The 26,678-nt window shown below is 42.7% G+C and overlaps 1 protein-coding gene across 9 annotated transcripts in view; it reads left to right on the top strand.

The window, feature by feature from the left end:
- The window catches only part of BCAS3 (BCAS3 microtubule associated cell migration factor), a 314,510-nt gene that overhangs the window by 93,194 nt on the left and 194,638 nt on the right, over positions 1-26,678 (top strand). For 7 of the 9 annotated variants that reach the window (XM_051809392.1, XM_051809390.1, XM_051809397.1 and 4 more), the window contains 5 exons: positions 10,687-10,837; positions 17,778-17,822; positions 23,871-23,995; positions 24,604-24,769; positions 25,934-26,034. In XM_051809392.1, coding sequence (XP_051665352.1) covers positions 10,687-10,837; positions 17,778-17,822; positions 23,871-23,995; positions 24,604-24,769; positions 25,934-26,034 — 588 coding nt within the window. The remainder of the gene's footprint in view (positions 1-10,686; positions 10,838-17,777; positions 17,823-23,870; positions 23,996-24,603; positions 24,770-25,933; positions 26,035-26,678) is intronic. The other 2 variants (XM_051809393.1, XM_051809391.1) reach the window with 1 other exon arrangement.

Below are 26,678 nucleotides of genomic sequence, written 5' to 3'. Positions count from 1 at the left end.
AGGCGGGGCCGGCCCTGAGGGGGGCCCTGCTCGGCGGGCAGATGGTGGCGAGGAGGATGAAACCTCCCTTTTCCCCCCCCCAACTCGTACAAGCACTGAGCTACTCGTATAAGCGTTATAAATATTTATTCGGTTGCGAATATAAACCCTCCGCCTTCGCTGGCCTGAAGCGCCCGGCGGTCCTCTTAGTTTCACACCCTCACCTGGAGTTTCTCTTCGCAGTTTTAACCCAGTTGGGGAGAAACAGGCTTAGTTTGCCTGGTGGGAATTTCCTGCTAACGGCTTTTAGAGACCGATTCTATGATTCTATGATGACTCCTTCCTTCTGGAGCAGTCCCAGGGCTGGCGATGGAAGTGCCCAGAGCAGCCCCACGTGTAGGGCCGGGAAAAGAGGTGGGAACAGCTGGAAGCACCAGTTTGGGAACTGGCCAGCAGCTTACTGGTTGTAAATGAGCTGTGTTTTTAGCTGCCTTTTTTTTTTTCCCCCTTTTTTTTTTTTTTTTTTTTTTTTGGTAATGGATAAAGAGTCAGTGGAGTGGAAGAAGTGGGTGGTATATTTTGGATAGTTTCTGAAGTGGAAGGAAAAGATCCATTCCCTTCAGATAAGCAGGGAAGTAGACTGATAAATTCTGTCACCAGGGAAGTTCATGTCTGTACATAAGGTGTTTTAAAGCAGGTTTTTGTAAACAGCGTAAATTGGGGGCGAATACATGTTTGCCTTAATAGTTGAAAGGAAGCTGTGACTATTCCGGATGAATCGGAGATTGAAGGAGACAGACATCAGAAGGGAATTGCAGCTCTTGAGATCTGGAGTGTAAAACTCTCTGAGTGAGTGATTTAGCCCAGCAAATGCCGTAGCAGTGGTCAGAGCAAAGGTTGTGGGTAGGCAGGCGGAGGGGAAGCGATCGGCAGCGCACAGGAGACCGCGATGGCAAAGATGGATCGCGGGGGGAAAGGAAGGGGGAAGGCAGGCGGGAGTTGGATTACCACATGTGAGCGTCCCACTGAAGTTTTCCTGTCAAGATGGATGATTTCAGTCTTGGTAACATCACATTGGAGAAAATTTTGATAGGGTCAAGTGCTGATGTGTGAGAGGCAGGTACCGAGGGAGTGCAAGGAGCGGTGACTGGAATTTTAAGTGTTCGTCTGAAAATGACTTACCCTAATGACATTTTGGGATTTTATGGTTATTTCAATTGTTCCCTCAATTGCTTCCTCTTAATTTACAGTAAACCCATGCTTTGTCATCCGCAAATCTCCCAGTTAACCAGGGATATAAAGGACAGGCTGGTGCATTTCCTTCTCTACACTGGGAGTAGTAACAACATCCTGCAGCTGATGCATCGCTTTGATCGGGTTTTCAGTTGCCAATCGGAAATTGATAAATAATATTAATGATCCCTGAGAAGGAACACGCTCAGCTTTGTCTTCTCAGTGTGCCTTATATGTCTGTGCAGAGGGCTAGATACACTTGTGTACAGCTGAATGGTGTTTTAGGGAGAAATCAGTGCAATCAGCATAAAACCCATCACTAAGACTGAGCTTTGAAATAACAAGGCAGCTGAAAAGAGCCAGTCACTGAAGGAGCAGTGCAGGAATGGTTCTTGCATGGTGGTTGTGTCCAAAGCACAAAAGGGAAAAGGCAGGAATTAGGGCAGGAGAAGAGAGGTCTAGTGCAGGGGAGACAGCAGGGTCCAGGCATTTGTTGGTGGGTCAAGGAATGTAAGTGGCTTGAGGGAGCTGCGATCAGTGAAATGACAAAAAGTGGCTTTGCTCACCTGATACAGGCCTGTAGGATGTTTGATCACAAGGTGAGAAAGTAGAATCCGGAGTTTTTCAAGAGACCGTATCAGCTGAAGGAGGAGGTTTAAGTATGGAGGGTGTTGTATGACAAGGAAGGTTTGGCATGAGGGAAGGTGAAAGCATGTGAAGCTCCGTGTTAGGAACCAGCAAGGGGAAGGAATGGGACAAGAGCTGGTGGGAACAATCATTTTATCTGATGGACCTGCTGGGTTCAAGCCCAAACACCTTTTGCTTCCCCTGGCAGTGGGTATTCTGGGAATCTGGGGCTGCTCCCTTGTGCCTGCAGCCTGAATCAGACTCCCTATCTATATGATTGGTGATGGATTGTGCAGTAAATGGGTGCTGCCCTTATTGTCCTTTCTTTTTCCAGCACAGTTATTATTCCTAAGTAAGGCATTTAATCAAATGTGCATTTTTGGTAGTCCGAAAAATGCAAACACTTTATGGAAAGAAACGTAAGCATTAAGATTGGAAATAAAATATACTCGTATCTTTTAAAAGGTTTATCTTTACCCTTAAATATGCTGATTGGGCTTATTCTTTTTTGCTTAGTCTTTACAGGCTGTTAAAATCAGTTGCTTTTTTCCCATCTCAAGGAAATGCATCTTTGACACTTCTCATGACCTGAGTCACGATGCTGTCACGGAGCCAGAAAACATCCTCAACGGTCATGGGTAAAAGAGCAGAGCTGCTGAGGGTGTGTGGAGGGTGCAAGAGGGAGAGATTGCCATGGTTTGCTTCAGTTCCTATTCTGTGGGTGTTTCAGACAAGCCATCTATTATAATTACCCATGGATGTTATTATCAAGTTCTCAAATGCAGTGGTTCTCAAGGCACTTTTTTTTCCCTTCCACATAACTTGGGATAAATCCTGTGTATTCGACCCGGATTGAATTCAGATGCTAAAATATCTGTGCTAATGGTTGCAGCTAGAGGGAAAATGAGGCAGAGATAAAAAGGTGGGGATAAAAAAATCACAGATGTGTTAATATGGAGTTTATCATCAATACAAAATTCAATTCTAATAAGCTCAGCCTTTGAGTAAGGAACTACCTTTAAACTTTCCCTGTCTTCTCACCCGACACAGCTGCACAGAGAGATGTCCTTCAGAAATTCCCAGATGTCTTAGAAATTCTGCAGTTTCTAAGACATGCTGATCAGTTTTTCTGTCCCGATACAAAAAAAATTAGGTTCATAAAGATCATTTTATTCTGTATCATTTGGAAGAGGAGTGTGAGACGCCCGAATTTCCCCAAGTTCACAACTCTGCAGTGTCTCGGAGTCATCCCTGAAAGGAGGCTTTGACTTCAGAGCTGTGCTGATATGAATTATGATGGATAGATGTGACAAGGGGCAGCAGCAGCAGTACATACTTGTTTTCTCAAGCGCTTCATCATTCACCAGCAGACAGTGTTAGCAAAATTCCCATGTGCAAGGAATCGGAGTAGCAGAGTCTCTCCACAGTGCCCGGAGGCTGCCTGTGCGATAACCTCATTAGTGCAGTGTTAGTCTGAGCTCACAGAGTCCTGTCCTCAGAAGGGTTTGCAAACTCCAGCTCAGTGCTGGGGGAGCTGCAGCCACAACCTGTGACCCAGAGCGCCGGGGAGGGGAGGATGGCACTGCTCCTGCCTGTTTGCTTGGAAACACTCCGGAACTACACCCGTAGCAGTTACAAGACGCTGGTCTTGGAGTCTTTCCATCTGTGGAGAGTTGGAGGTGCAAGGTCTGGCTCAAAGAGGATGGCAAGGTGTGGACCCAGCCCTGCCTGTGCCTGGTGCTTCCTGGACATGACCCAGGAGCAGGAGGGCCAGTTTGGCCCTCTGGGCTGGGAACCACCACGTGGAAGAGCCCGGCTGAAGCGCTGCCGCCGCTGCCTGCGGAGCCAACAGCTGGCAAACCAGTTTCCTGGGGTTTATTTCGAGTTCTGCCCATAAACGGGCTGGAGATTTGCACCAACAGTATTTTTAGTTAAATAAGTCCAGAAAAATTATCTTTGTGCCAGATTTGTATGTGTGGTAGAGGGTTTGTTTTCTAAGGAGATGCTTCAAGACACCTTTGTTGTCTTTAGCACAGCAAAGTGGTGTCTGTACACAGTGAGGATGGGAAGCAGCAAGGGAAGAAGAAGCAGGTATTTGTGTCAGATTTTCAAGGAGTTATTTTTTGCACAAGGCAGTTGACACTGTGGATGTCTTCACAGCTGCTGTGAGAGGTGCCATGGGGCCCAGAACATGGTTGCTGTTCTGGCAGAGTGGTTTCCTCTCCTTTTTGATTTCTCTGGACTGTCAGTGTAATTTCTTTTCCATACAGGAAAGGAAGAAATACACAAGGAGGTAGGAAAAATGACCAACTGTACTGTGCCATCAGTAGTTGTATAAGTAAATGACAGGTTCAAATCCCAGGTAGAGCTTGAGGTTGGAACTGTTCTTTCACAATCCATCTTTGGCCAGGGAGAGGTACAGGCAGCAAAGAGGTCATGGCAGTTCCTGTGCCCAGCACAAGAGGAGATCATTGAGCATCAGTGGGACACTCTGTAACTGGGGGGCAAAGTTTCTGATAGTAGAAGGAAAACTTCAGGAGGAGGAAGACACTGCTGGGAGGTCCTGTTCAGATCTGGAGTGGAGGAGGCTGATGAGCAGTCGGAAGAGCTGGAGTTCAAGGAGCTGGGGTGAGAGGGCAGAGGGCTCTGGCTCAGCAGGGCCTCAGACACTTGGGCTGGCGCTTGCACGTCTCGGCAGAGCACTCTGACTGTCACCATCACATGCCTTGCCTGGATGCAAACAGGGAGAGAGTTCTTCCTTAGGACAGTTGTGAGATTTGGTGCAGCTGTGTTTCCAAAGGTTTGATATCGAGAGGTTTGAAATGTTACACAAACAACTGGCTGCGTTGTTTTCTCCCATCCATTCCAGTGGAATCAGATTAGTGACAGGTTTTGGGCTTGGACCACTTTAGCTGGGAGGAAAAGTTGCTCTGAGTAGCTACATGAAGTGCATGTACATGCAGTAGCCAAGACATAATATTCCTCCTTTAATGGGCCTAATTGTACTGGAAATATTGAAGGTGAGGGTGTGAAATGAGTTTAAATTTGATAGGACACAATTGAAGGAAGTGGCAATGTGACTTGAATTGAGAGGCGATCGTTAACTAAAATAATCAGTTTCCTGACTTTTTCTAGGAAAGCATCTTAACATTTCACGAGCAAAGATAACACACGTTCGACTGGATAAAACAAACCATGAAAGCAAAAGCCCACTTTGGCAGCAGTCAGGGCTCATGGTGCTGAGCGTGTTCCCTCGGAGGCTGTTGAGTTTTGCCTGTCAGGCTCTTCCCGAGGGCTCGGTGAGCCAGCATTGCTTCCGCTGGGCTCCCTCCTCGGGTCACAAGGCAGCGTTTCTCACCAGGGCGCTGCTGTTTCCTCTTCCGACTGTAGTAGATTACAGATTAGACTGGAACATGTCTGAGAAAAGGTCAGGAACGAGGGTGAAAGTCTTGGAGCTGGAGCTGGGAAGCTTTCCATTCTCATCCGGGAAACTTTTTTGTGTGGAATAAAAGGCAAAGCAAAATAAACCACCATGTCCATGACACTTCTGTTTTTCCTGCCTTTTTTTTTTTTTTTTTTTTTCTGCCTGCCTGTTAGAAAGGATTTTATTTCCCTTGCATTATATGATTAGGGAATGTTTAGCTGAGGAATCCTCAGTGTTACACTAAACAGAAATAATGGCCAAACACGGTTCTTTTTCCTGTAACTCGGCCTCCACATGATTGCATAGCCTGGAGTTACTGTTTTTATTTCCCAAATTATAGTTGTTTATATGTAGTGTTAATGTCAGTAGACTACGTGGTACCCTTTGAAATGGAGTCTGTTAAATACTGTAAGATATAAAAGCTAATCAAGTGGGGTTTGAATTTTAATGACACTGCATTACTAAGCTTTTTGTATTGGAGTAATGGAACAAAAATGGAAAAAATCAACACAGAAGCATTTTATTATAAGGCTGAGAGGTGCTTGATACCACTTTAGTTTTTCATGTAAAGTGTATAGAGAAACTAAAATCCTTCTGATCATTACTTTCCTACCAGAAAAAAAAAATTTGTCTGGGCCAAGTCCTCTTTGCTTTGCTCGCTGGCAGGGTGGAATTTCTTGACAGCAAAGAAAAGCAGCACTCAAACAGGGAGGCAGGTCATATATACAGATACAGTGGGGCTGCATCAAACTGGTTCTTTCAGGATCCCATAACTCTACCCACACAGTGCTGATGCACAGTGTGCTCCTCGGGGCTGCACTTGGATGTGGAATCGTGTCATTATAGTGGCAAAACTCAGGGTGGTTTTGCTCCTCTCTCCTCAGAGATGGGCTCTGACAGCAGTGCCCTCAAGTCCTCTGTTCAAACACTGACCAATTTGAAATCTGGCCTGAACTCATCAAGGCTCTGAGTTGATCAGAAGAGGACAAGTTACTGTATTAATTGCTTTCAGTCGATTGATTGCTTTTTGAACGGTGTTAGAGGCCTGCAAGTCTCACGCATTTTCTGCTTGGAGTAGCTTTCCTTTCTTATCCAAAAATACAGTTAGAAAACTTAGAGTGGTTTGATCAAATGTTTGAAGAGCAGCTTATGGGTTTAACACATATAAATAAAATAATGATAAATAGAATTGTGGCTGTTGATAAACGAGCACCACAGTGGTGAAGGTGTGTGGAGAGCTGAGGGTGACTCTTCCCAGAGAGGCCGTGGTGAGGAGGGAGGAGATGCCTGTCCAGCCATACCTGGGAGCTGCTCCTGATGGCTTTTCCACAGATGTCCAGCTCTGTCAAAACCCACTAAATCTTGTGAAGTTTATTTTCCTTATAGCATCTGTGTTTTATAATGGCGCTTTTAATTTGTTGTTTCTCTGCCTGCTGGGATTTCTTTTGTCCGGCCCTTTCAGGCCTCCCTGTTTTCCTCGGTGGAAGTGAGTCTGTCAGTGATGGCTGGTCTGGGAATACAGCCCGGCCCGGCGGCCGCTCCCTCCCTCTGACAACAAAGCACATTGTTGTTTGCTCTCTTCACTTTTATCCTCAGCTTAATGCGTTCTGCCTTTGGTTGTCCGTGGAATGAAATGTCTGGAAAAGCGTGGCTCAGGTTTTGGGGGGATGAGATGAGATGGGGGTGGGTTTGGAGGCTCTCAACAAACAGGTACAAAGGCAGAACCCACTGGTTTTCCATGTCTCTGTAGGTATGGAAGTTCATCCAGTGTGTAAAGCTGCACTTGGAAATAAACTTCAGTCAGACTCCGGAGCCACGGCATCCCTGGCTTTTTGGAAGTCCCTTAGTAAAATTAGTAAGAGATTTACCAGCAGCTTAAATTGAGACATAAGCCTGTTTTTCTTTTATTTCTCTCCAGTGGAGATCTGAAAGGCTGAATTAGGATTAACCAGAGGAATTTTTTGTTGTGGGTTTAGCAGGAATTCATACCTTGAGTGGAAATAATGCGAGTCCTGAGCTGTCGCCCGGGCTGGAGAGGGAGTGCAGGCACATGGGAAAATAAAGCTGAGCCTAAACTGGCTTTAATGCATTCCGTGCACAGCTCTTGAACTCTGATCCGAACAACTCTTCCCTGGCAGCCCCTGGAACGACAAATACTTGACCCAAGGGACTTGCCTTGCACGGGGTCCTGAGGGCTGTTGAGCTCAGCTCCGGGTGAGTACCGAGGGAAAGAGCCCCCTCCCTCGGGATGCTCCCCTGGAAACCTTCAGAGTGACCCTTGAGAGGACGTGTTTGCCATGGCATTGGGAGGGTGGCCATTGATCCCCCTGAATTTCTCTAAATTCAGCAGGAAGTGTCCCTGGGCAGGCAGTAGGATGTGATCTGTGTGCAGCTGTCAGTGCACAACCGAGTTACCCCTCACAGCTGAGTGTGCTGTGCACGTGTCCTGAGGTAACTGGAGTTCAGGGTTCTGCATGAAAAATATTGGATATTTCGAGCAGACTTAAACTTTGGCTTATTTGTTGCCCGTCCTTTGACAGTGAATCAACAACTGCTCGAGCTGTAGAAATAATGTTGATGCTTGACTGCATTCTTTGTGCTCTTTTGGCCTGATCCAGCAGCCCTGTGCACACACAACTCCTGTTTACTGCAGGAGTTTCCTACTTGGACAGGCTGGAGGAATGGAAGGGGAATTTTTCCAGTTTCTGGAGGGCTACAGCAGCACACCAGAAAATTATGGGGTTTTCTTTAACCTTAATGGTCCACACCATCTTAATGTTACTGTATTTAGATTCTGAAGAACAACTTTACTGTCAGAAATAATCTCTCTCCTTTCTGCGGCATTCCAACTTGGAATTTTTTACTTCTATCACTTTTAATTACATTTTTTCGCAGTTAAGCAACTGAATGTTGCTGCAGAAAATACAGGCTGGCAGGCAATGGTTGTTGTGACATATGTTTGGTAGTTACAGCTTTTTCATTTGTCACAGCTGAATTTTTTTCTCGTGGTTGGGCTGTGCATTATGAGCTCTGCTTTAGTTAATTTTTTATTGAGGTTTGTATACATCAGATTAAGCTGTACTTCTAAATATATATTTACAAATTAAATGCTGAACGTTTTTTGGTTTTTGTTTTGTTTTTTTTTTGCAAAGAGGAATCATCTTAGATTTTGGTCCTATTCAGCATCTCTTTTATACCTTTTCATTCTCTCTTCATAGCTTAGTGCTTTTTTCCCTTTACTCTGTATTTTCTTATGTGTGAGGCTGAGAACTGCAGAATGTTATAACTACAATTAATAAAAAGCTCTGAGGGAGTGACTTAATCCTGCAGTTTTCTGAGTATCCCTGACTGCCTTGGGATTCCTCAACTTGCTTGGAAGTAGAGCAGCTCATCCTTGTGTTGGAAGGATGTCTGTAAATTCCTCCTTCCTCTGCATGCAAATATTCCATCAAATCAGCTGATGGTTTTGCATGTGGAAAACCACATGGAAGTTGGGAGTGGGTCATTAAATGTGCCTTGAGAGGGGACAGGGGCTGTTACCACAGCCTTTGGGTCAGGAGTTCCTAGTTAATCATTATATTCCAAACAAGTAAAAGAAAACAGATTACAGGCAGATTTGGAGCCCCCTCTGCAGATACTGGGGGTGTTTGCTGTGCAAATGTGGATCAAGGGGAAGATGGGAGAGGGAAACACTCTCAGAGAGGCCTTGGCTGCATGAACAGTAACTAATTAGACAATAATGCACAAAACTATTCATGGGCCTTTCTGCAAGAACCAAGACTGTATTATTAAGCTAATCTTAAAAAAATTAATTGCATCTCAGTCTTAATTTAAAACTGAGCCGGGCTGGGGTTTTTTTGGTTTTGTTTTTTTTTTTTTTTTCCCTTTTCTTTTTATTCCAAGTTGGTGCAGGAAAATTGCTATTAATGAAATCTGCTCTCTGGGACTTCAATGGGCTCGTTCTTCATTAAAGCCTCGCCATGTCTCTTAAAACGTATTGAGCGAGCAGAGACTCCCACAAAATCCACTCTGTAATTTCAGCATTTCTCTTATTGTGCCAGCCTGACATGCAGAGCTCTGGGGACTTTGCAGAAAACCCCCAATAAAACCCCCTAAGCTCACAGTTATATAGTATTAAAAGAAGGGTGAAGGAAGCCTTGAGTGTCTTTAGGATGATGAGACATTCATTAAGATTTTTCCGCCTTCCTTTTCCTATTTTCAATCCATCTGAAGGACCATTAAAGCTTTTCAGGCAGCTTCCTGTGAGAAACCCTTTGCTGTGCTGTTTTTCTTCCTTGAAAAAAGGTGGCTGCACTTGAGGCAGATTGTATGGATTTGGCCTGGGATTTGTATAATATCTGTGTAGAATGCAGCAGTTGTTTAGGAACCTAATTCCCAATATGGCTCCCTTTTGATTAAGAACAAAGCCAGCGTTTCACAGCATTACAGGAACACAGAAAAACAAGTTAATGATCTAAACCTTTTAATTCATGGTTGCTTGTCTATTTAAAGTACTTTTGATTCTGCTATAAACAGACTGGCCCCTTTTTTTGTTTAACTTCTTTCTTTGGTTTCTTCGCATTTCTTTCTTTACTGTCCATGAAATTTGGAGCTCGTTTCCTTTTCCAACTGAAGAATGAAAGGTTGTGACTACAGAGTGATACAGGGAGTAAGAAAAGCGTATCCAGACTGGGCTTCCATCCAGCACAGACCTCTTTGAAACAAGCTAAATTTAGGCTTCTCGGGGGTTTTCTGCTTGTGTTTTTTCCCTTTCCTTTTTTTTTTTTTAATTTTTTTTCAATACCTATGTTTCATTTTCTCCTTTCTGAACAAAGATGAAGTTTATGACTTTTTTGACACTTTCTTGATTTTTACATGTAGTTTGGCCTGGGTTTATTTTATATAGTTACTTGAGATTTTCCTCCAGCCTTAGTTCTGCAGATGATTATTCTCTGTGTCTTTATCCACTGGGACAACAAAAGCGACCTTTTCAGGACTTCCAATTACCAACACTGTATGTGGTACTTTAGGAAAATAATTCCCTTCCAGATATTCTTTTCTTTTTAAATAGAGAGTTGGAATCCAGAGCTCGTTCTTCAAATCGAACTCAAATACTTTTTGGTGAACAAAACTGTCAGGGCAGCAGCAGCAGCAGCAGGAATAATTTCCCTTCCATGGAAGGAAATCCTTGCTTATCCCCCTGTATAAAATTAGTATTTGCTGTTTCCATTGCCGTTTATTTTTTATCTGAAGATGAATTTTTTCAGATTTTTTTTTTTTAATTGCGACGGGAGATCATTTTTTTGGTTTATTTTTTGAGGGCTTTTTTTTTTTAAAAAATCTTATTTCGGTCCGATGTAGAAATGCCAAATGAAGATAAAAATCCCAATAATGTGTCTTCTCACACCTCTGTTCCCATGAAGGTAAATTGAACAGCCAAGACACTTACAACAACTTCACAAACAACAATCCTGGGAACCCTCGGCTGCTGCCTCTTCCAAGCCTGACTGTGGTGTTGCCTCTTGCTCAGATCAAGCAGCCAATGACGTTGGGGACCATCACCAAACGCACAGGGTGAGTGCACAAACCTTCCTTAACCTTCTTAGTTATCACTCAGGGGCAAAGAATTTGGGTTACTGGTGATAATTAGTTTTATTCCTTACTTTAATTCCAGTGTACGGAATTTGCTTGGCAGCAGAAGGGGTCGGGGGGGAAGAGGAGACAAGAAAACCAGCATCAGAGGAGTGAATTAAACCTGCAAAGAAATCTCTGTAAATTCAGGAATATTCATTTGGGTGGCTCAGGAGCAGTTTTCACACCAGGAATGGGAATGAAACATAAGCAGAGCTGTATTCAATCAGAATAAAATATGGGTTTACTTTTTTTTTGGAAAAGTTTGTTTGGATTTCCAACCTTTTCAAGCAGAATTGATTTTTTTGACTACCAGAGCTGCAAAGACAGTAAAGGCAGGTTGAGCAGAAAGGCAGAACTTAATCCTGCTGTTTTCCTTGACCTTATTTTTCCTCTGAAGTGACTGTGCTGGACTGTGTAACTCACGTGTGGACTCCAGAGCCAGCTGCACTTTGCTACTTCTCACTGGGCCAGGATAAAGCATTTCAGGATATTTGTTGGGAAAAACTCCTCTAAATATACATGCAATTACTAGGAAGATTTTTGTGAGCTTCATAAACTATAACAATATTAAGTTAATTCACACTGTTCAACAGTTGATACTTCTGCTAAACTTCAAATCTTTTATTACAATTAACACAGAAAGCTACTGGGTGATAAGTATATTTTTTTCCCTCTTAATTTTTAGTGCTTCGAATCCCTGAATATTTTCTAATTAAAAGTCTGATTCATCCATTAATTTACAGAGGGTTTTTACATTTTTAAGGAAAATAGATCGAGCATGGCATGTTGTTGGACAAAACAACTGGGAGTCCTACAGCTTCCTAACATTTTCCTGCTTTTTGCCCAGTGCAGGCACTGCCTTCCTTTGCCTCAGAGCTTTCTTGCTCAAACTCTGCTCGTGAGGGGAATTTTTACCTTGTGTTTCGTGAACTGGGAATTGTTTTTCAGGATATTCCCCCTCTCCCTGAGTAATTCCCACATTCTGTGCTTCAGCATCCAGGCCATCCTGTAAGATCTGTGTTGTTTGGTGCACTGAGTGGTGCCTGGTGACCATCAGAAGCTTGATCTGTGTGCACATAAATGTGTATCCACACATGTGTCTGTCCAACAATCCTGCTCTTACCCATGGAAACTGGAATTTCATGGAGCCAGATCGTGAGCTCTGAACACACAGTTGCCCTCAGCACAGAGAAATCCCTGAACTTCACAGAGAATTGGAAATGGAACTTAGGAAACAGTAAAGAAGCAGTCTGAGGGTCGTGTTGGGGTTTAGCTTCCTCCACACACACATTTCAGCTGCTTATTTGTGCCTTTTTTTTTTCCTGCTTGCAGTTTAAACACAGGTGAGGGGGAAAAAAGGTTGTGCTGCTGGTCAGGTGAATCTGGAAATGGGGAGGAGGCCAGGAAGGGAGGTGGGATGAGGGGGAGGTTGGTGTGCAAGGAGACGAGCAGGAAGGCACAGCTCCTCAAAGAGGGGAAATAATGAAAATGTGGCTTGAAGAGTACGGTCAGTGAAGGACAGAAATGGAAATCTGGGCTCCTGGAACTGGGATAGACACTTAGAACCAGATGGGACAAGGCAGAGAGAGGAATTAAAAATCCACCTGATGGCCTGCCAGAGGAGGTAGGGGACAGGAGTGCTGGGGAGGAGCAGGATTTGGGATAAAACACTTGGTTTGCAATAATAATTCATACAAAACCCATTACAAAGGCTGTTCCTGAATGCTTGGTGATACCAGCAAACCTTTCTAAAATTGTTGCATGTGTAGTAAGTCTGCATTACTTAATGGAATGTTTCATTCTTGAATATCTTAAAACATATTCAGAGTGTTCATATTCATGGTTTTCCCATAAATTATACTATTCACTGACTGTCTCTGCCCCGTTCTGTGCGATTTTAAAAGCTAATTAAATTTAAAATGCTCAGTGAGGCTTATGCAAGGGGGGGAAGACAACAGTCCTGGGAAATACCCTGCTGTGTAAGTAGAGTTTTGGTGGATGAGGATCATAATTTTCAGCCCGGCCCAGGTCGCCGTGTCACACTGAGCCGAGGGCTCCCTTCATTTGTTCTGCATCCAAAATATCTGATGAAAGCACAGCGAATTAACATGAAAAGCTGCATTTATAAAACACATTTAAGAGGAATGCCTCGCATCCCAGAAGCCTGGCATGCCTAAAATGACCAAATTGAGACAGCAGCCTTAACTTAAACCTCCAGGGGGCAAAGCGTGTGTTTAACATATTTAACATCTGCCCTCGTATTTCTGCAAACACGTCGCACTGCGGGGCTGTGCAGTGTGAGCTTTCGACAGGACAGGGACCATCTGCCTCACTGGAGGAGAGGAGGAGGCTGCATTACTGCAAATGGCAAAGGACAGATGTATTTACACCTACATGGGCAGCACCTCTGAGCAGCGCTCCGAGGAAACAAGGCTCTTCCTTGGGAGCAGCTGCTTCACCTTGCGACTGCGCAGCGATCAGAGGGGGAGAGGAGCTCAGAGCCAGTTGGCTTTTACACTCTCTGTTCACTCCTCTTCTGCTGTTGTACCCTTAAAAATTAAAAAAATTTCATCTGTTGCAGCACAGCTCTAAAAGTCAAAATCGGGCTTGAAATGCTGTAAAATTAAAAGTCTGGATTGACCTTCCTTTTAACGTACAAAAAGCTTCTTTAGTTCTGAACGTCTTCAGGGAGTCTTGGAGGTTTTGTTAACCCAAAAGTCAGGGTGGGTTTTGTTCTGATGGTATCCAAGACAAGCAAAATATTTTCCAGGTACTGAAAGGGCTGATCAGTGCCCTTAATACCATGTGTCTGGAGCAGAGCTGCAGAGCATGTCACGGTGCTTGACAGGTGGAATGGCAGTAAATTTTTCACAAGTGTTCCCCTGTAGCCCCGTGGGAGTGAAGGAGGGAGTCTGGAATTGTGTCACGACTGTGCTGTTCATCCCAGGTGCTTTTTTTGTGCCATGCAATCACGTAGATGTTTGGGACGTGTCCTGATCAGTCACTGCTGTGAACAAACCCTCTGTTCTGGGCAGGAAGTGTCTGGGAGCGTCACCTCCTGTGCTACCATCGCTGGCCTTTCCTTCTCCCCTGCTTCTCTCCTTGCTTTTTCAAGTCTCTCACTGTAATTTCCTCACCTCCATCAAGCACTTCATCTCTGTCCCTACATTTTGCCATCCCATTGCCTGGCTTTCCTGCAGTTTGTGCTGTCAGCACATCCTGAAGGAGCAGAGAGGCTTTCCCAAAGGGGCTCTAACACTAATGAGTGAGGAAGCATCTGATGTTTTAAAGATCAGGGGGATGCAGGACAGCACAAGAGCTGGATGTAATAAGTTTTTATATATCCATGCCTCAGTTTCCCTCTCAAACTTTTAATAGTGATGCTGAATTCCTTGTTGGGGCTGGTGAATGGGTTAATTCATTGCTCATTTACAAAGAGCTTATAGATTTGAGAGGGGGAGAGCTGGATGATCCATCTCGGTGTCTATAAAAGGCAGTGAATCAGAACATTCTAGAAGACAGCTTTGTGCTTTGCAGGAGCTTTATAAGCGTTCCTTGTGTTTGTGGGATGAGTTGCAGTTTGTTTCCAGTTGGTAAGAATGTGGGGACATGGAAAAAGGGAAAGAAAAGATACAATAATTGCCCCGAAAGAAAAACTCTTGTCCAAGTTGGCTCCTCTGACAGCAGTATTTGTTTTAAGTTCCTCCAGGGACATGGTCATTATATTTGGATCATACTTCACTCTCCAGTTCATCCTTGCTGGAGTGAACAGCAGGATGGAACCTGCATTAGTTGGACCTTGTCAAAACAGAGGCATCCAGTGTTTCCTCCAGGAAAGGGAGAAACCTTGCCTTTATCCAGCCAGGAGATTCAGACAGTGTGTTTTTAAACATGAAACTCTATCCCCTCTATCTTAACTCATCCCTCATTCCACCCCCAGTGAGGAAGGGGGAAATAGGTAAAGTGTGTGGTGCAATTTTACCATTCTAATATTTATGCACAGCAAATCCCTGGTGTTTGGTTCATTTTGTGCCAGAGAGCTTCCTTTGTCCCAGGTTCTGCTGGCTGAAGCAAACAAAAACAAGGAGTGCAAAGTCATGGGGTCACGATACAATTAAGTAGGAAAAAGTAGCTGAAAAGGTCAATTAAAAAGTTAAAAGTAAAGCCCAAGAATTCAGCACAATTGTCTGAAGCTGGACCCATTTCTCAAGCGTGTTTTGTGTCACCTTTAGCTTCTGCAATACATTCTGGGAATAAAGCAAGCGCTGTAATGATTTGTAATTGATATGAAATACAGTTCCTTGCACTAAATTTTGCTCAGATCTCACTGTTTATGAAAAGCTTCCTGACATGGCAACATATCCCAGCGAGGGTCAGAATAAATGGCTGTTGCACATTTAAAAGCTTAAATAGCTTTTATCAAACGTTACAACGCGAAATCAAAGCGTTTCGGTTTTCAGTTCACCCAAACTCAGAATGAGGTAAGGCACTGGGAAAACTCTGTCAGAATTTTGAATCCTAAGTCATCTTCCTTCCCTGATTTCCCTCTGGAATTTCTCAGTAGCCACGAGGAAGGGGCAGCTCGGTGAGTTTGTGCCTCTCTGGCTGTCACCGAGCGCGGCCATCTGGTGCTGTCTCTTCAAGGTTGGGTTCTCCTCTAATTTGTGGGCTCTCCCTCTCGCTCTCAATTAGCATTCCATCCATATTATGGGAAGGAAAGAGTGGAAAACAATCCCTTATATAAATATCATGGGGGGGGAATAATGGTTGTCTTTAAAGGAATCAGGTCTCGTGAGCAGAAAGGAAACGCTGAGTTGTTTTCCTCGCACTTAAAGCTTTTTCCTGAGGCTCTGCTGTGTCTTTGCAAGTGTAATTGCATTTTGTTTGTGATACAAGATTTTCTATCCAAAACCAACCAAACAAAACCTTCAGTTGAAGCCTGTGTCCACCTGGGTCAATTTGTAATTAAAATAAGGAGAATTTGTTCATTTGCAAGTATAATCAGCTCAACGTAGTATGTTGTGGAGAAAGTAAAAGCCTGTGTTATCTTCTGAAATGTTCTAATGGGCTCAGCTAAGTGTCATTTGCTTGATGTTTGCAGACAGAGCCACTGAGGCAGAGAAGAAAAAAAAAATAGTTGCCAAAAAACCATCCGTGATCATAATTTAGAAATTTAACTCTGAGCTCCCAGGCAGATCCCACCACTCTGCAGTGACCCTTCAGATTTACACACAAGCTGCATTCTCTGTTTTAAATTGTGTTGGCTGTGGGTCTTGCAGGAGATTTAGCTTTCAGTTAAATATTTAAGCAGTGCAATAGTGCTGGGCTCATCTTTTGTTGAGCCGTTAGAGCGGCCTTTGACTCGGGCTGAGTGTTGGCTTTGGAGGAGATCACACAGTTCAGACAATTCAAGTGGGTTTTCTCTCTGTTCAAAGATGATATATTAGGTCTAGAAGGGTGGTTGGTTCTACCAGATGAGCTCTGTCCCCCAAAATGTTGACTAAACATCTATTAGATACAAAAAGCTAAAGACCAGTCCCTTACACAGAGCTCAGAAGCTCTTCATTATGTTTTTGCCTATAGTACTAATTAAAAATAGTGGGTTTTTCTGCAATATTCTATTCTTTATTGGGTTTTTACATCTTTACATGTTGAGGGATGTGTGTTTTAGGTCTGTACCTCCACCTAAATGTTTTTTTGGGAGGATGCCTTCATTCATTGATGTTGTGCTCGTGTCAGATTTAGTTCACCGAATCTTTTTTTATCAGGCTGGTATCCTTTTAACTGTGTAGGCCCATGGCTGAGTGCTTTAGTGCTGCACCTTTTCTGGGAGTTCATTGCCTGAAAATATTCCACCTGTTTCAACTGGCCAGGATTTATGGCTGAGTCAGGGTGTAAAAAGGAAAATGAGCCATCGGCATTTACAAAATCAATTAGTCAGTGATTTTGTGGCTGATGTCACAGCCCAAATGAGAATCAGAGAAGCCTTGAGCATGTGAGTAGCTCCAAATTTGCCTCCTGCTCCTCCTTTTCAGATTTTATGCAAATGTCAGTGTGGCAATGGCTTTCTAAAGGGAGATACCCATTGAAAATGCCCTCGGATTCATGGGGGTGATGCCACTTTAAAAACCATCCACTGTGCAAAATACCTGAACAAAAATGACAATAAAACCACAGTGTAGATAAATGGTTGGGGTGGCCAAAAGCACTCAGCTCTAGGTCTGGTGATTTGAACATCAGATACCTCTGAACCAAGTCAGGGTTCTCCCTCCTGCATCTGTGCAAGCTTTGATGTGGGGGCAGAAGGTTTGCTGGGGCACAGAGTTGCTAAAGATCTTGAATTTAAGGTGTATTTCTGTCCTGGCAAAAGGCTGGAGTGATTTCCCCTAAAAGGGGGCTGTAGGCTTTTTAATTTTGGATTCATTGTGCTCGTACCTGTCGTTGTTTTTACTCAGGACTTGCCTCCTCCCAGTAAATTTGTAAAACTGCCTCACTCGGACCTTCAGCGTTTCTCGGAAAACACCCCCAGATTTGTTGGGTTTGGTGCTAATTTTCGTGTCACTTTTGGCTTTGATATCTGCCACTGCCTCAGATGTGTGAGCAGGTCTGAGGAAGGAGCCCTAAGCTGAGTCTAACCCGAGCTGTAACCCCGAGCCCAGCTTGCACGGATGCATTCCCCGTGTCCCAGCATGAGGAGCCTTCCCGGGGGGTTGTGCTGGGTGGGAGCTCAGGGTGCTGCTTCCAGGACAGGGCATCAGGAAGGGTTCCACAAGCTATTCTGGGGACTTTCTGAGTAAATCTTAATGGCATGATGTACAGTGGACTTGTTGGGAATGGAGTTTTCATCTAATTTCTGTGCATTTTTCCCCTTTCCGTGAAGACCTTACCTGTTTGGAGCAGGATGTTTTTCCATAAAAGCTCCCTGGTGAGTTCCCAGTTCCAACCCAGCATGCCTATAAATCCATTTGCTGTCCTGGCTGAAAATAACTCTGTGCTTAGACTTTTTAATTTTGGATTAATTTCCTTGTTTACCTGCATGGCTGATCCATAGGTTTCCACCCCCATAATTTCACTTTCAAACCATGAGATGTGTGTTCACCACTGAGCATTGCAAAGAAATGCATTCACCTTCTTGATTTCTTTTTTACCTTTGAGAGTGCATTTAATTTTTAAGTAGCAGGGAAGTTGAAAAAATAAATTATTTCTAAGTGGGCAGAAATTACTGCAATGTCTTTCCAAACAAGGCTCTTTTTTTTTTTTTTTAATTCTATATTGCTTCCTTTATTATTGGAGCACTAAGTTGCTTACAGACAGAAAACATCGATGATGACCTCTGGAAAATAAGCCAGATTAGCAGTGAGTAGGCAGTAAAGTACTGCAGGGAGAGAGAGGTGCAGCAAATAAAATGGGCACTGGAAAAAGAAAAGCTGATTTCACTTGAGAAAAAAAACCCCACGGAATGATTTGGGTTGGAAGGGACCTTTGGGATCATCTCGTTCCAACCCCCTGCCACGGGGAACAGTTCTGTTAAAATCAGAATATTTGAAATAATGAGGGGATTTGGGTTTAATATGAAAAATTGCAGCAGGTTGTAAGAATAAAGACAGGAGAAGAAGCAAGTTTTAACAAGTGTTTTGGGTTTGGAGCTTGGTTCAGTGTTTGAGCAGTGCTACATCACCTCCATTTCCTAATGGGATGAGGGTCGGGTGGTCCAAGTTTTGGGCAGCAAGAACTGGGGAAGTGGGAATGTCTTAGAAAATCTAAAAACTTTCAGCTTGGAGGTTTTTGGGCTTTGGTTCTTTTGGGGTTGGGGGTTTTCTGCCTGTCTTTAATTTAGCTCGAGATGCTGCTGAGCTGTTCCTGTCAGTGTCTGTTAGAATATTTGTCCATGGCTTCTGGTTTTGCTGCTAGAAGTTGGTTCCATGTTCATCACCCCTTGTGTCTGTGCCAAAATATTATGTCCAGCAGAAAGAATTTCTTCAGAGCTTCCTTGGGACACAAACCTCTCTAGGGAAAGGCTGAGGACAGTTGTGGGGTTTATGGGAGCTGACCCAGGAGAAGCAAAGGAAAGAAGGGGACTTTGCCTTAACCCTGGAGAATTTCTGATTACTGAAGCATCTCCCTAAACCCCATTTCCAAATGTAGATTATGACACAGCTCAGAATTTTGCCTGATGGGGCTCCAAGAGCACCAGAGGCTCTGGAAGAAGAGTTTTGGCAGAGGATTGTGGCAGTCACCCCCTGCACAAATTTATCAGCCAGAAATGAGTTGAGATGGAGGCAAGATTAAAAGGCTGAGATTAAAGGGGGGGAAATATATGAAATAGGCTCAAAAATTGTTGCCTCTCTTTCCCAAGACTTTTTTTGTGGTTTGTTTAATGCCAGTGCAAGCTCAGAAATATGGTCCTTGCTAAGTCTGCAGAGAAATTAAGGATAAAAAACACGCTTTGGGTGGGGGAAGAAATCATGTTGTTTCCATTAAGGTCTTAATGAGACCTAAAATTCTGTAAACAAAACGAGTGGAGGTTTGACAGGGAAGAGCCTGGTGAATAAAGGAGCCCACCATTCCTTTTCCCTGCTTTTCCTTGCTTTGGTCGTGATGTGACAACTGGAAACGTGGCTTTGGTTTCCTTGGTTTAGGCACAAGGATAAACTAATTAAAATTTATGTACTTGGAGGGGGATTTTTTTTTTGGTAATTTTATGTGCAGTTGTGAATTTCACCCAGGATTTTTCTCCTGATACTTTTTTTGCTACTTTTGTAGTTGAGATAAAGCTTTTCCCTTCAGCAATGTTTTGGTGGGTTTAGTGTGGAATTGTGGATAAATGCTTTTGCTTTTATGACTCTCACATGTTTGTTGGAAATATAAAATCAAAGTGATTCTCAGTCTTTGCAGCCTCTTACTATTGATTAATAATATTTGAATTTATAAGGCAGTTCATTCATATCATACATTTGCAATTCATTTATTGTTTAAAACTCATGTCGCTGGTTTGACTGTGAACTTAAAGGTACATTTAGGAGCCAGAAGACTTTTGTGAGACATAAAGCTCTTTGAGGAACCCCAGTTGTGAACTGCACAGCCTTCTGGCTTTCAAAATATTTTACTAATGTTAATTCATATAAATAAAACAGAACAGAAAGTGCAAACTAGTTAAAATATTGTAACTATTTAGCATTTTTATAGAGAGCTAACACAGTACATTCCCAGAGATTAGGGCAGAGTTTGGTGTGTTACAAAGTCAACAAGTGGTGGCACTGAATAGTTTCCATAGGTCTTAATCTGTTCTTGTTGTGTTGGCAACATGAAAGAACTTCCACGCTGTGCTGGGTCCCTTCACTGCTTTTTAAGCTCTGACCAAGTGATGTCTTAATTTTCCTCTTTAGTTCCCTCCCATCTCTCTTTGTGCCATTCCAGCAGAAAATGCCCGTGGATGTTTTTTCCTGGACGTGTCTGTGTCTCCACCTCGGTGCTTCTGCATTTAAAATGGAAATAACCCTCCAGAGTTGTGTTAGAAAAATTAATAACAGCCCAGATTTCCCCAGATCCTGTGATATTGAGCCAGGTTTTGGCATTAACTTGACTCTTGGAGGTGACTTTGACTGCAGCAGGGGCAGGTGATGTGACATGGTCTGCAGTGGAGACACAGCTCTTATTAAATTTACAGCAGAGCAAGAGCTAAAAGGACAAGATTTCAAAGGTGTTTTTATTACTGTTGTATTTGTGATAGAGTTTTCTGCAGTTTTATCCCAGTTATCTAACTGGGATAAAACTGCTGCTGTGTCTCATTGAATTCCAGGTGTAGCTGCACAGTTGAGTGGAACCAGAGAGGAAAAAGTAAACTGCTTTTTCATTCTTCTGATGTCTTACATGTAGTGCTGCTGTTTCTAATGTTTGAAAGAAATGAAGATTGAAATTATAATGGGGAATGTTTTGGTCCCATTTACTTCACTGTCTTGGTTCTAGTGTTGATTCCCAACACCCTGAGCTTCTTCCTGCCTCCCTTTTCAGGAAAAACCTCTGGCACAACATTTTGGAAGTTCCTATATTGTGAAGATTCTTTTAAAATTAACTGTTTTTTAAAAGTGAGGGCAAATGTGCCTTTATTTCATCTCTTGGAATAATTTATGAAGTGCTGACAAGCCAAGAGCAAGGAAAGAGCAGGAGTTCAGAGCAGAAACAAGTCATTCAGCACCCACCTTCCACATGATTGTTTTGTTATCATTTATAAAGCTGAGAGGGTGTTTGCATCTGCAGAACAACGAGAATTTATAATTTCCAAGCTGTTAAAATATCACAATGACACGAAAATGTATTTTGCTAATGGCTGAGGATAACTGGGCTTTGGAGCTTTGCTGAAGGGATGAAACTGGAGCTGGAGTGTGTTGATGAAAACTCAGGGATGGAGGAAAATGGGGGTAAAATTAAAAATCCCTCAGTTGCAAGAGGTTTCAGAAGAGACTTGTTGACATCTCAGCAGTATTTTCAGAGCTCTGTCCAAACCAATAGATGCACTGGGGGTGTTTGGGTTTTTTTGTTTGTTTGTTTGCTTTGTTTTCCAGCAGGGCTGAGTTTAACCACAGGAGTAATCTGTGTTTTACAAGTTCTGCTCTCTCTGCCTACAAAACATCCTCCTCCGAGGGAAAATGTTCTGGCACTGAAACCAGCACTTAAGTGCCTGCCTTGAAAGATGTACATCTCAGAGACAAGGTGGAAATAGAACCCAGCTTGGACCATTTCCTCTAAGGGTGTTTGTGACTGGATTTGGTTGGACACAAGAGTGTGGAGAACCCAATAAAAATGTATTGTCATAGTCCCAGGTTCACTTCTGCTTCAGGGCCTGAAGGAATGGAGATCAGTTCTGTCTCTGCTGAAGTTTGCTCCAGTTTGTAGCTGAGAGTAGCATTTACTTCCAAATTTTTTTTCCCCATTTTGAATTATTTTATGAACCTCTGACAGTTATTTTAATGATTTAAACAATAATTTCATAAATCCATCAGGTTGTGTTGAGTAAAAATTGAGAATATTGAGAATATTAGGAGAGTGTAGTGTCAAGAGTTTCTAAGACTGAGTGTGGCTGAGTCAGACCTGTGCTCGTGGTGTGCCTTGTATTGACTGATGGGTGACACTGTCCTTCTGAACAACCTTCTTCTCTACTAAAAACAATCATTTACTGAAGTGTAGACCAGTAACAAGACTCTAATTAGTGGATGCATTTCTATTTTAATTTCTGAAGGAATTTTAGTGTGGGAACACTTGAAAGGCGAGAGCTAAAATAGTTCTCAACATACAATTTGCTTAAAAATACTGTTTGTGTGACAGATGATTATTTCAAAGTGAAAGAAATCTATTCTTGTTTTATTATGACCAACTAATAAAACACTTATTAGTTAACACACTATCAGTTTAAATATCCTAATATAGATTGTGCTGTGCCACTGCAAGCGAGGGAATAAATATATTTAGAGTCAGGAACTTTTTGGAACAGAGTTTCTGACCCAGCCATGTGTAGCTGGAGGTTTAACAGTTGGATATTAAGTGCTTTGTGGTGGTTCAATAGCAGAGTTACTGACTATAAATTGCAATTGCTCTTTTGGGACATTCCAGCTTCTCCCACTTGTAGAGCTTCAGGTCTGATCCGAGTCCATGGAAGTTTGTCTGAATTTTTCCATGGACACAGATCAATGTGATGGAATTCCTTTGGAAAGAGCTTTTTTTGTTTTAATTTCTAACTGTTACATAGGCTTGCTATGTGAGTGATTTATTAGTATGTGTGGTATTTTAGTATAAATTAACTACAATTATACAACATTTAAATTGTTTTCTGCCACTTCAGAGTATTTTTCTGCTGCTTAATTGCATTGTAACACTTGCAGTGATTTGTCTGCACACATTTATGTGCACACTCAGAACCATTCTCTGAAGATCATTGCTTAAAAATTGAAGATTGTTCCTCAAAACCGAGCAGGTTAATGTGGTGTAATCACAGGCTGAAATAGAGTGGAACAAGAAATTAGTAGAAGAAATAAGAAATAATATATTAGTAGAGGAAAAAAGAAAAGGAGGAAGAGGCAGCAAGAGAAGGGAGCAGGGAAAGAGAGTAGAGATGGAGAAATATAAAATAATTTGATTAAAAAGAGGGAGAAGAAGCAAAAATGGAGAAGGAGAAATCCTGTGTGGACTTCTGAGACAGCTTTTCCCTTAAGGAAAGGGTGGGATCCTGGTTTAATCTGGTTTAAACAGGCAATGCTCTGGACACAGTGCTGAGTTTGTGCACAGCAGAGTGTTCTGTACCTGCAGGTTCCTGTGGGCAGGAACCACTGCATGGTGTTTTAGGAAAACAGAATATAAAATTTCCATGTAAACCCTTTTACCTGCTCCATACACATTGTGGTTGCAGAGGAGAATGTCTCTTAATCTGCTTTTCCGTGATGTAATTCCTGGTCTGTTCTAACACGTGGCTCGTGAGTGTTGCATCCTTTCCCTTCCCTTTATCCTCTGCATGTTTTCCCTCTCCTCCTTCTTATATCCCGTGGTTTCAGTGCTGTGCTGAGTTAGAACTGAGCAGCAGTCCAGGTTATTCCTGACTTTCTTTTGCAAATGCCAGAAAATCTCCACCACCTGGAATGGCTGCCCCAGAATCTGTATTTTCATTCCCAAAGGATTGAGGATTACAAGTGTTAGTGTTCGCTTCTGAAATTGTTTCTGTTGGATGTAAATATTCAATATTGGGTCTTTTAAACAGCCCAGTTCTCCATTAGGAGCCAGTGCTGTTCTTCCAGTTAATAAGTTCAGTGATCCAGGGGAATTTGGGACCTATCATTGGGAGACACTGAGCATCTGTAAATCCTGCTTGGTCTTCTGGGAACTGCAGAGAGTCACCATTTCTGAACTAAGAGGTTAAAATGGCTGTTAAGGAAGGGACACCTTCATTTTTAACTTGTATAATTCTGTTTTGTTCTTTCCTTTAAAGCAAATCCAAACCAGCTCCCCAGATTTCACCCAGTAAGTCTGTGGGGGGAGAGTTTTGTGTCGCCGCAGTCTTTGGATCATCAAGGTCATGGTTTGCAAACAATTCCGGTCTGAAGCGGGAAAAAGGTGGGTGTCTTACAAAATTAGGGCTTGCGAATTTAAATTTAAATTTAAATGCTTTGTTTTCTCATTCTGTGACAAGTTCTGAGAAATCAGTGTGGATTTTATTCCTTAAACTCCCTGACAATGGAGATTTTTGGGTACATGGTTGGGGTGCTTTGGTAGACAGGACAATTTACAAGACATTTTTAATTAGTGAAATAAATCATTGATCTTCTATTATGATACAGTGAGAGAAAACAAACTTTGATAGTTCAGTCCAAAGCTACTGTGTGAAGGGGCACTGAAAAGCCTGCGAGGTAAAGGTGAGACACCTCTGCTAAAACAAATGTCCAGACACAAATTTTGGGGGTGTGTAATTCTCTGAACACACCTTGGCAAGAAACTCTGTCCCACCCTCTTTCTCTTTTATGAGATATTTGTATTTTTTTGAAACAGGAGGGAAATGGTGTGTTTTGCACAGTTTTCTTTTTGTCTTTCCAGCCCTTTTGCTTCTTTTTATTCACATTTTTTGACAGCGAGGAAGAGACTTAAAAGAATGCAGAGTTTGCTGTTTCTGTAAACGTTTTTCTCTGTTTCTGCTGCAATGAGATTTTCTTTCCTTTTGCAAACAGATCAATCCAAGCAGTTTGTGGTGGAGTCCTTGTACATCATCAGCTGTTATGGGAGCCTGGTGGAGCACGTCCTGGAGCCAAGGCCCCTCAGCACAGCTCCCAAAATCAGTGATGACACCCCCCTGGAAATGCTGACCTGCCCCAGAGCCAGCTGGACTTTGGTTAGGTAGCTCATTCCTTTCACTTTGCCTTCTTTTGGTCCAGAAAGTGGTTGTGATCTTTCTTTTTTCCATGACCTGCATCACTCATATTTTTATTTTCAAACTCATCCTAAAGACTCTTAAAGTGTTCCATTGAAGGAGGGGACACTTGATGGGAAATCCCATATAGTTCTGTTAGTGTTTATGTGTCCCATTTAAATACTTCTGTGGACGTGGAGCTACATGAACATATTTACAAATCAACAGAGCTCCTTATTAATTGCTGATTTTAAATGATCAGATTGTAATTTACTTTTTATATAAGGACCGGAAACAATTATTTTAGTGGTGTTGAAGTCCAGAATTCTGCTGTGAGACAGGAGGGAGGTTTCCACACTGAGGCATTGCAAAGAGTTAGGCAAGTTATCCTGGGAGCCAGCTGAAGGTAGCAGTTCTTAAGACAGTTGAAGAAATTATTCCTGACAGGTGGAGGAAAGTAAACAAAAATTGATGAGAAAGTGTCGTCAGTGCTTTTGACGTTTTAAAATATTTTCCTATCGATTTTCCTCGGCTCCCATATTCCTTAGTGCTGCTCATGGCTGGGCTGGACTGATCAATACTTGATTTACCAAGCTATTTAGGAATGGCCCACCCTAATTAAAATTACAACACAGACTTCGGGGCCATTATTGTTGAAATGAGTAGGTTGTAATGGAATTGAAAATTCTAATTGGATCAATAGCCCCTAACTTTACACAGCTTTATTTTCACAGTTTGTAAAGTGTTCAGTGACTTCCCAGGGTGGGAGCAGTGCTGGTGAACAGAACAAAAAAAGTTCCCCAGTTTCTGTTGTGTGTTTATATAACGTCAGCATGACATGCAATGGTCCTAAACATATTTGCCAACTTAATCTAAACCTCCCTCTTGGGTTTTTTGGGTTTTTTTTTTTTTTGTGTGTGTGTGCAATCCATGCTGCAAGTCAACAAAGAAGAATTGTCTTTGCCTCACAGTCTGCAGGGTTTGGCCCTGCTGCTCCACTGCCTGTGGTGTGCTGCAGTGTTTGAACAAGCTAATTTAAATAATTACAAACATTTTGCGAGCTTGTATAGATAATTGCATGTGATGACAGAAACACTGATTTACATTCTCTGTATTAGCTTAAATATTAATAGTCTTGTGTTTTACCTCAGAACTCCTCAGTGGAATGAGCTCCAACCACCATTTAATGCAAACCATCCTCTGCTCCTGGCTGCAGATGCTGTGCAGTACTACCAGTATCTTCTGGCTGGCTGTGAGTAGCTGACAACTTCTTGTCTTGTCTGATGTGCACATTTTCTGCAGAGTGGGGCTTTCTGAGCTGGTTTTTCAGCCTGTAATAATTTCAGTGTATGTTCAGTGTATAACTAACTGTGTGGAGCACTGAATGTAATTTGGGGATTTTTTACATGAAGCAGAGTTGAGAGGCTGTCACACAGCCAAGATGGGAGTGTTTGGCTTGAGAGCAGGGCCCACTGGATCCCCTGAAGTCCTCAGGGTTTCCTCACCTCGTTCCTTCTCACACTTTTTGCCATTTCCTCTCGTGAATTCCACATGAATTCAGTGACAAGTGAGTGCATCTGCATTTTCCCCCTCCCCTGGAACTCCTGGTTGCTGGGCTCCTTCCAGCCAGAGCCTCAGGGAGCTGCTTCCCTCAGGAACCTTGGCACTGCTTCCACCAGCCACATCATTCCCAGGGAGCCAATGTGCATGGCATGGCATATCCAGAGACATTTATATATCTATGTCTATAGGTAAAATTTGTGTGTGTGTGTGTATATATATATATATATATATATTTTTACAAACCCATGTTTGGGTTTTACAGACAAATTAGTATCTTTGTGAGGTTTTATTTGACAATTCAAAAAAGGGAAGACTACTATCAGTGAGTAGCAA

This window comes from Manacus candei, unplaced genomic scaffold (assembly GCF_025592945.1).
Source record: "Manacus candei isolate 608988 ecotype Guabito, Panama unplaced genomic scaffold, ASM2559294v1 h1tg000076l, whole genome shotgun sequence".
NCBI lineage: Eukaryota > Metazoa > Chordata > Aves > Passeriformes > Pipridae > Manacus > Manacus candei.
This window is presented reverse-complemented; position numbering and strand designations above follow the sequence as displayed.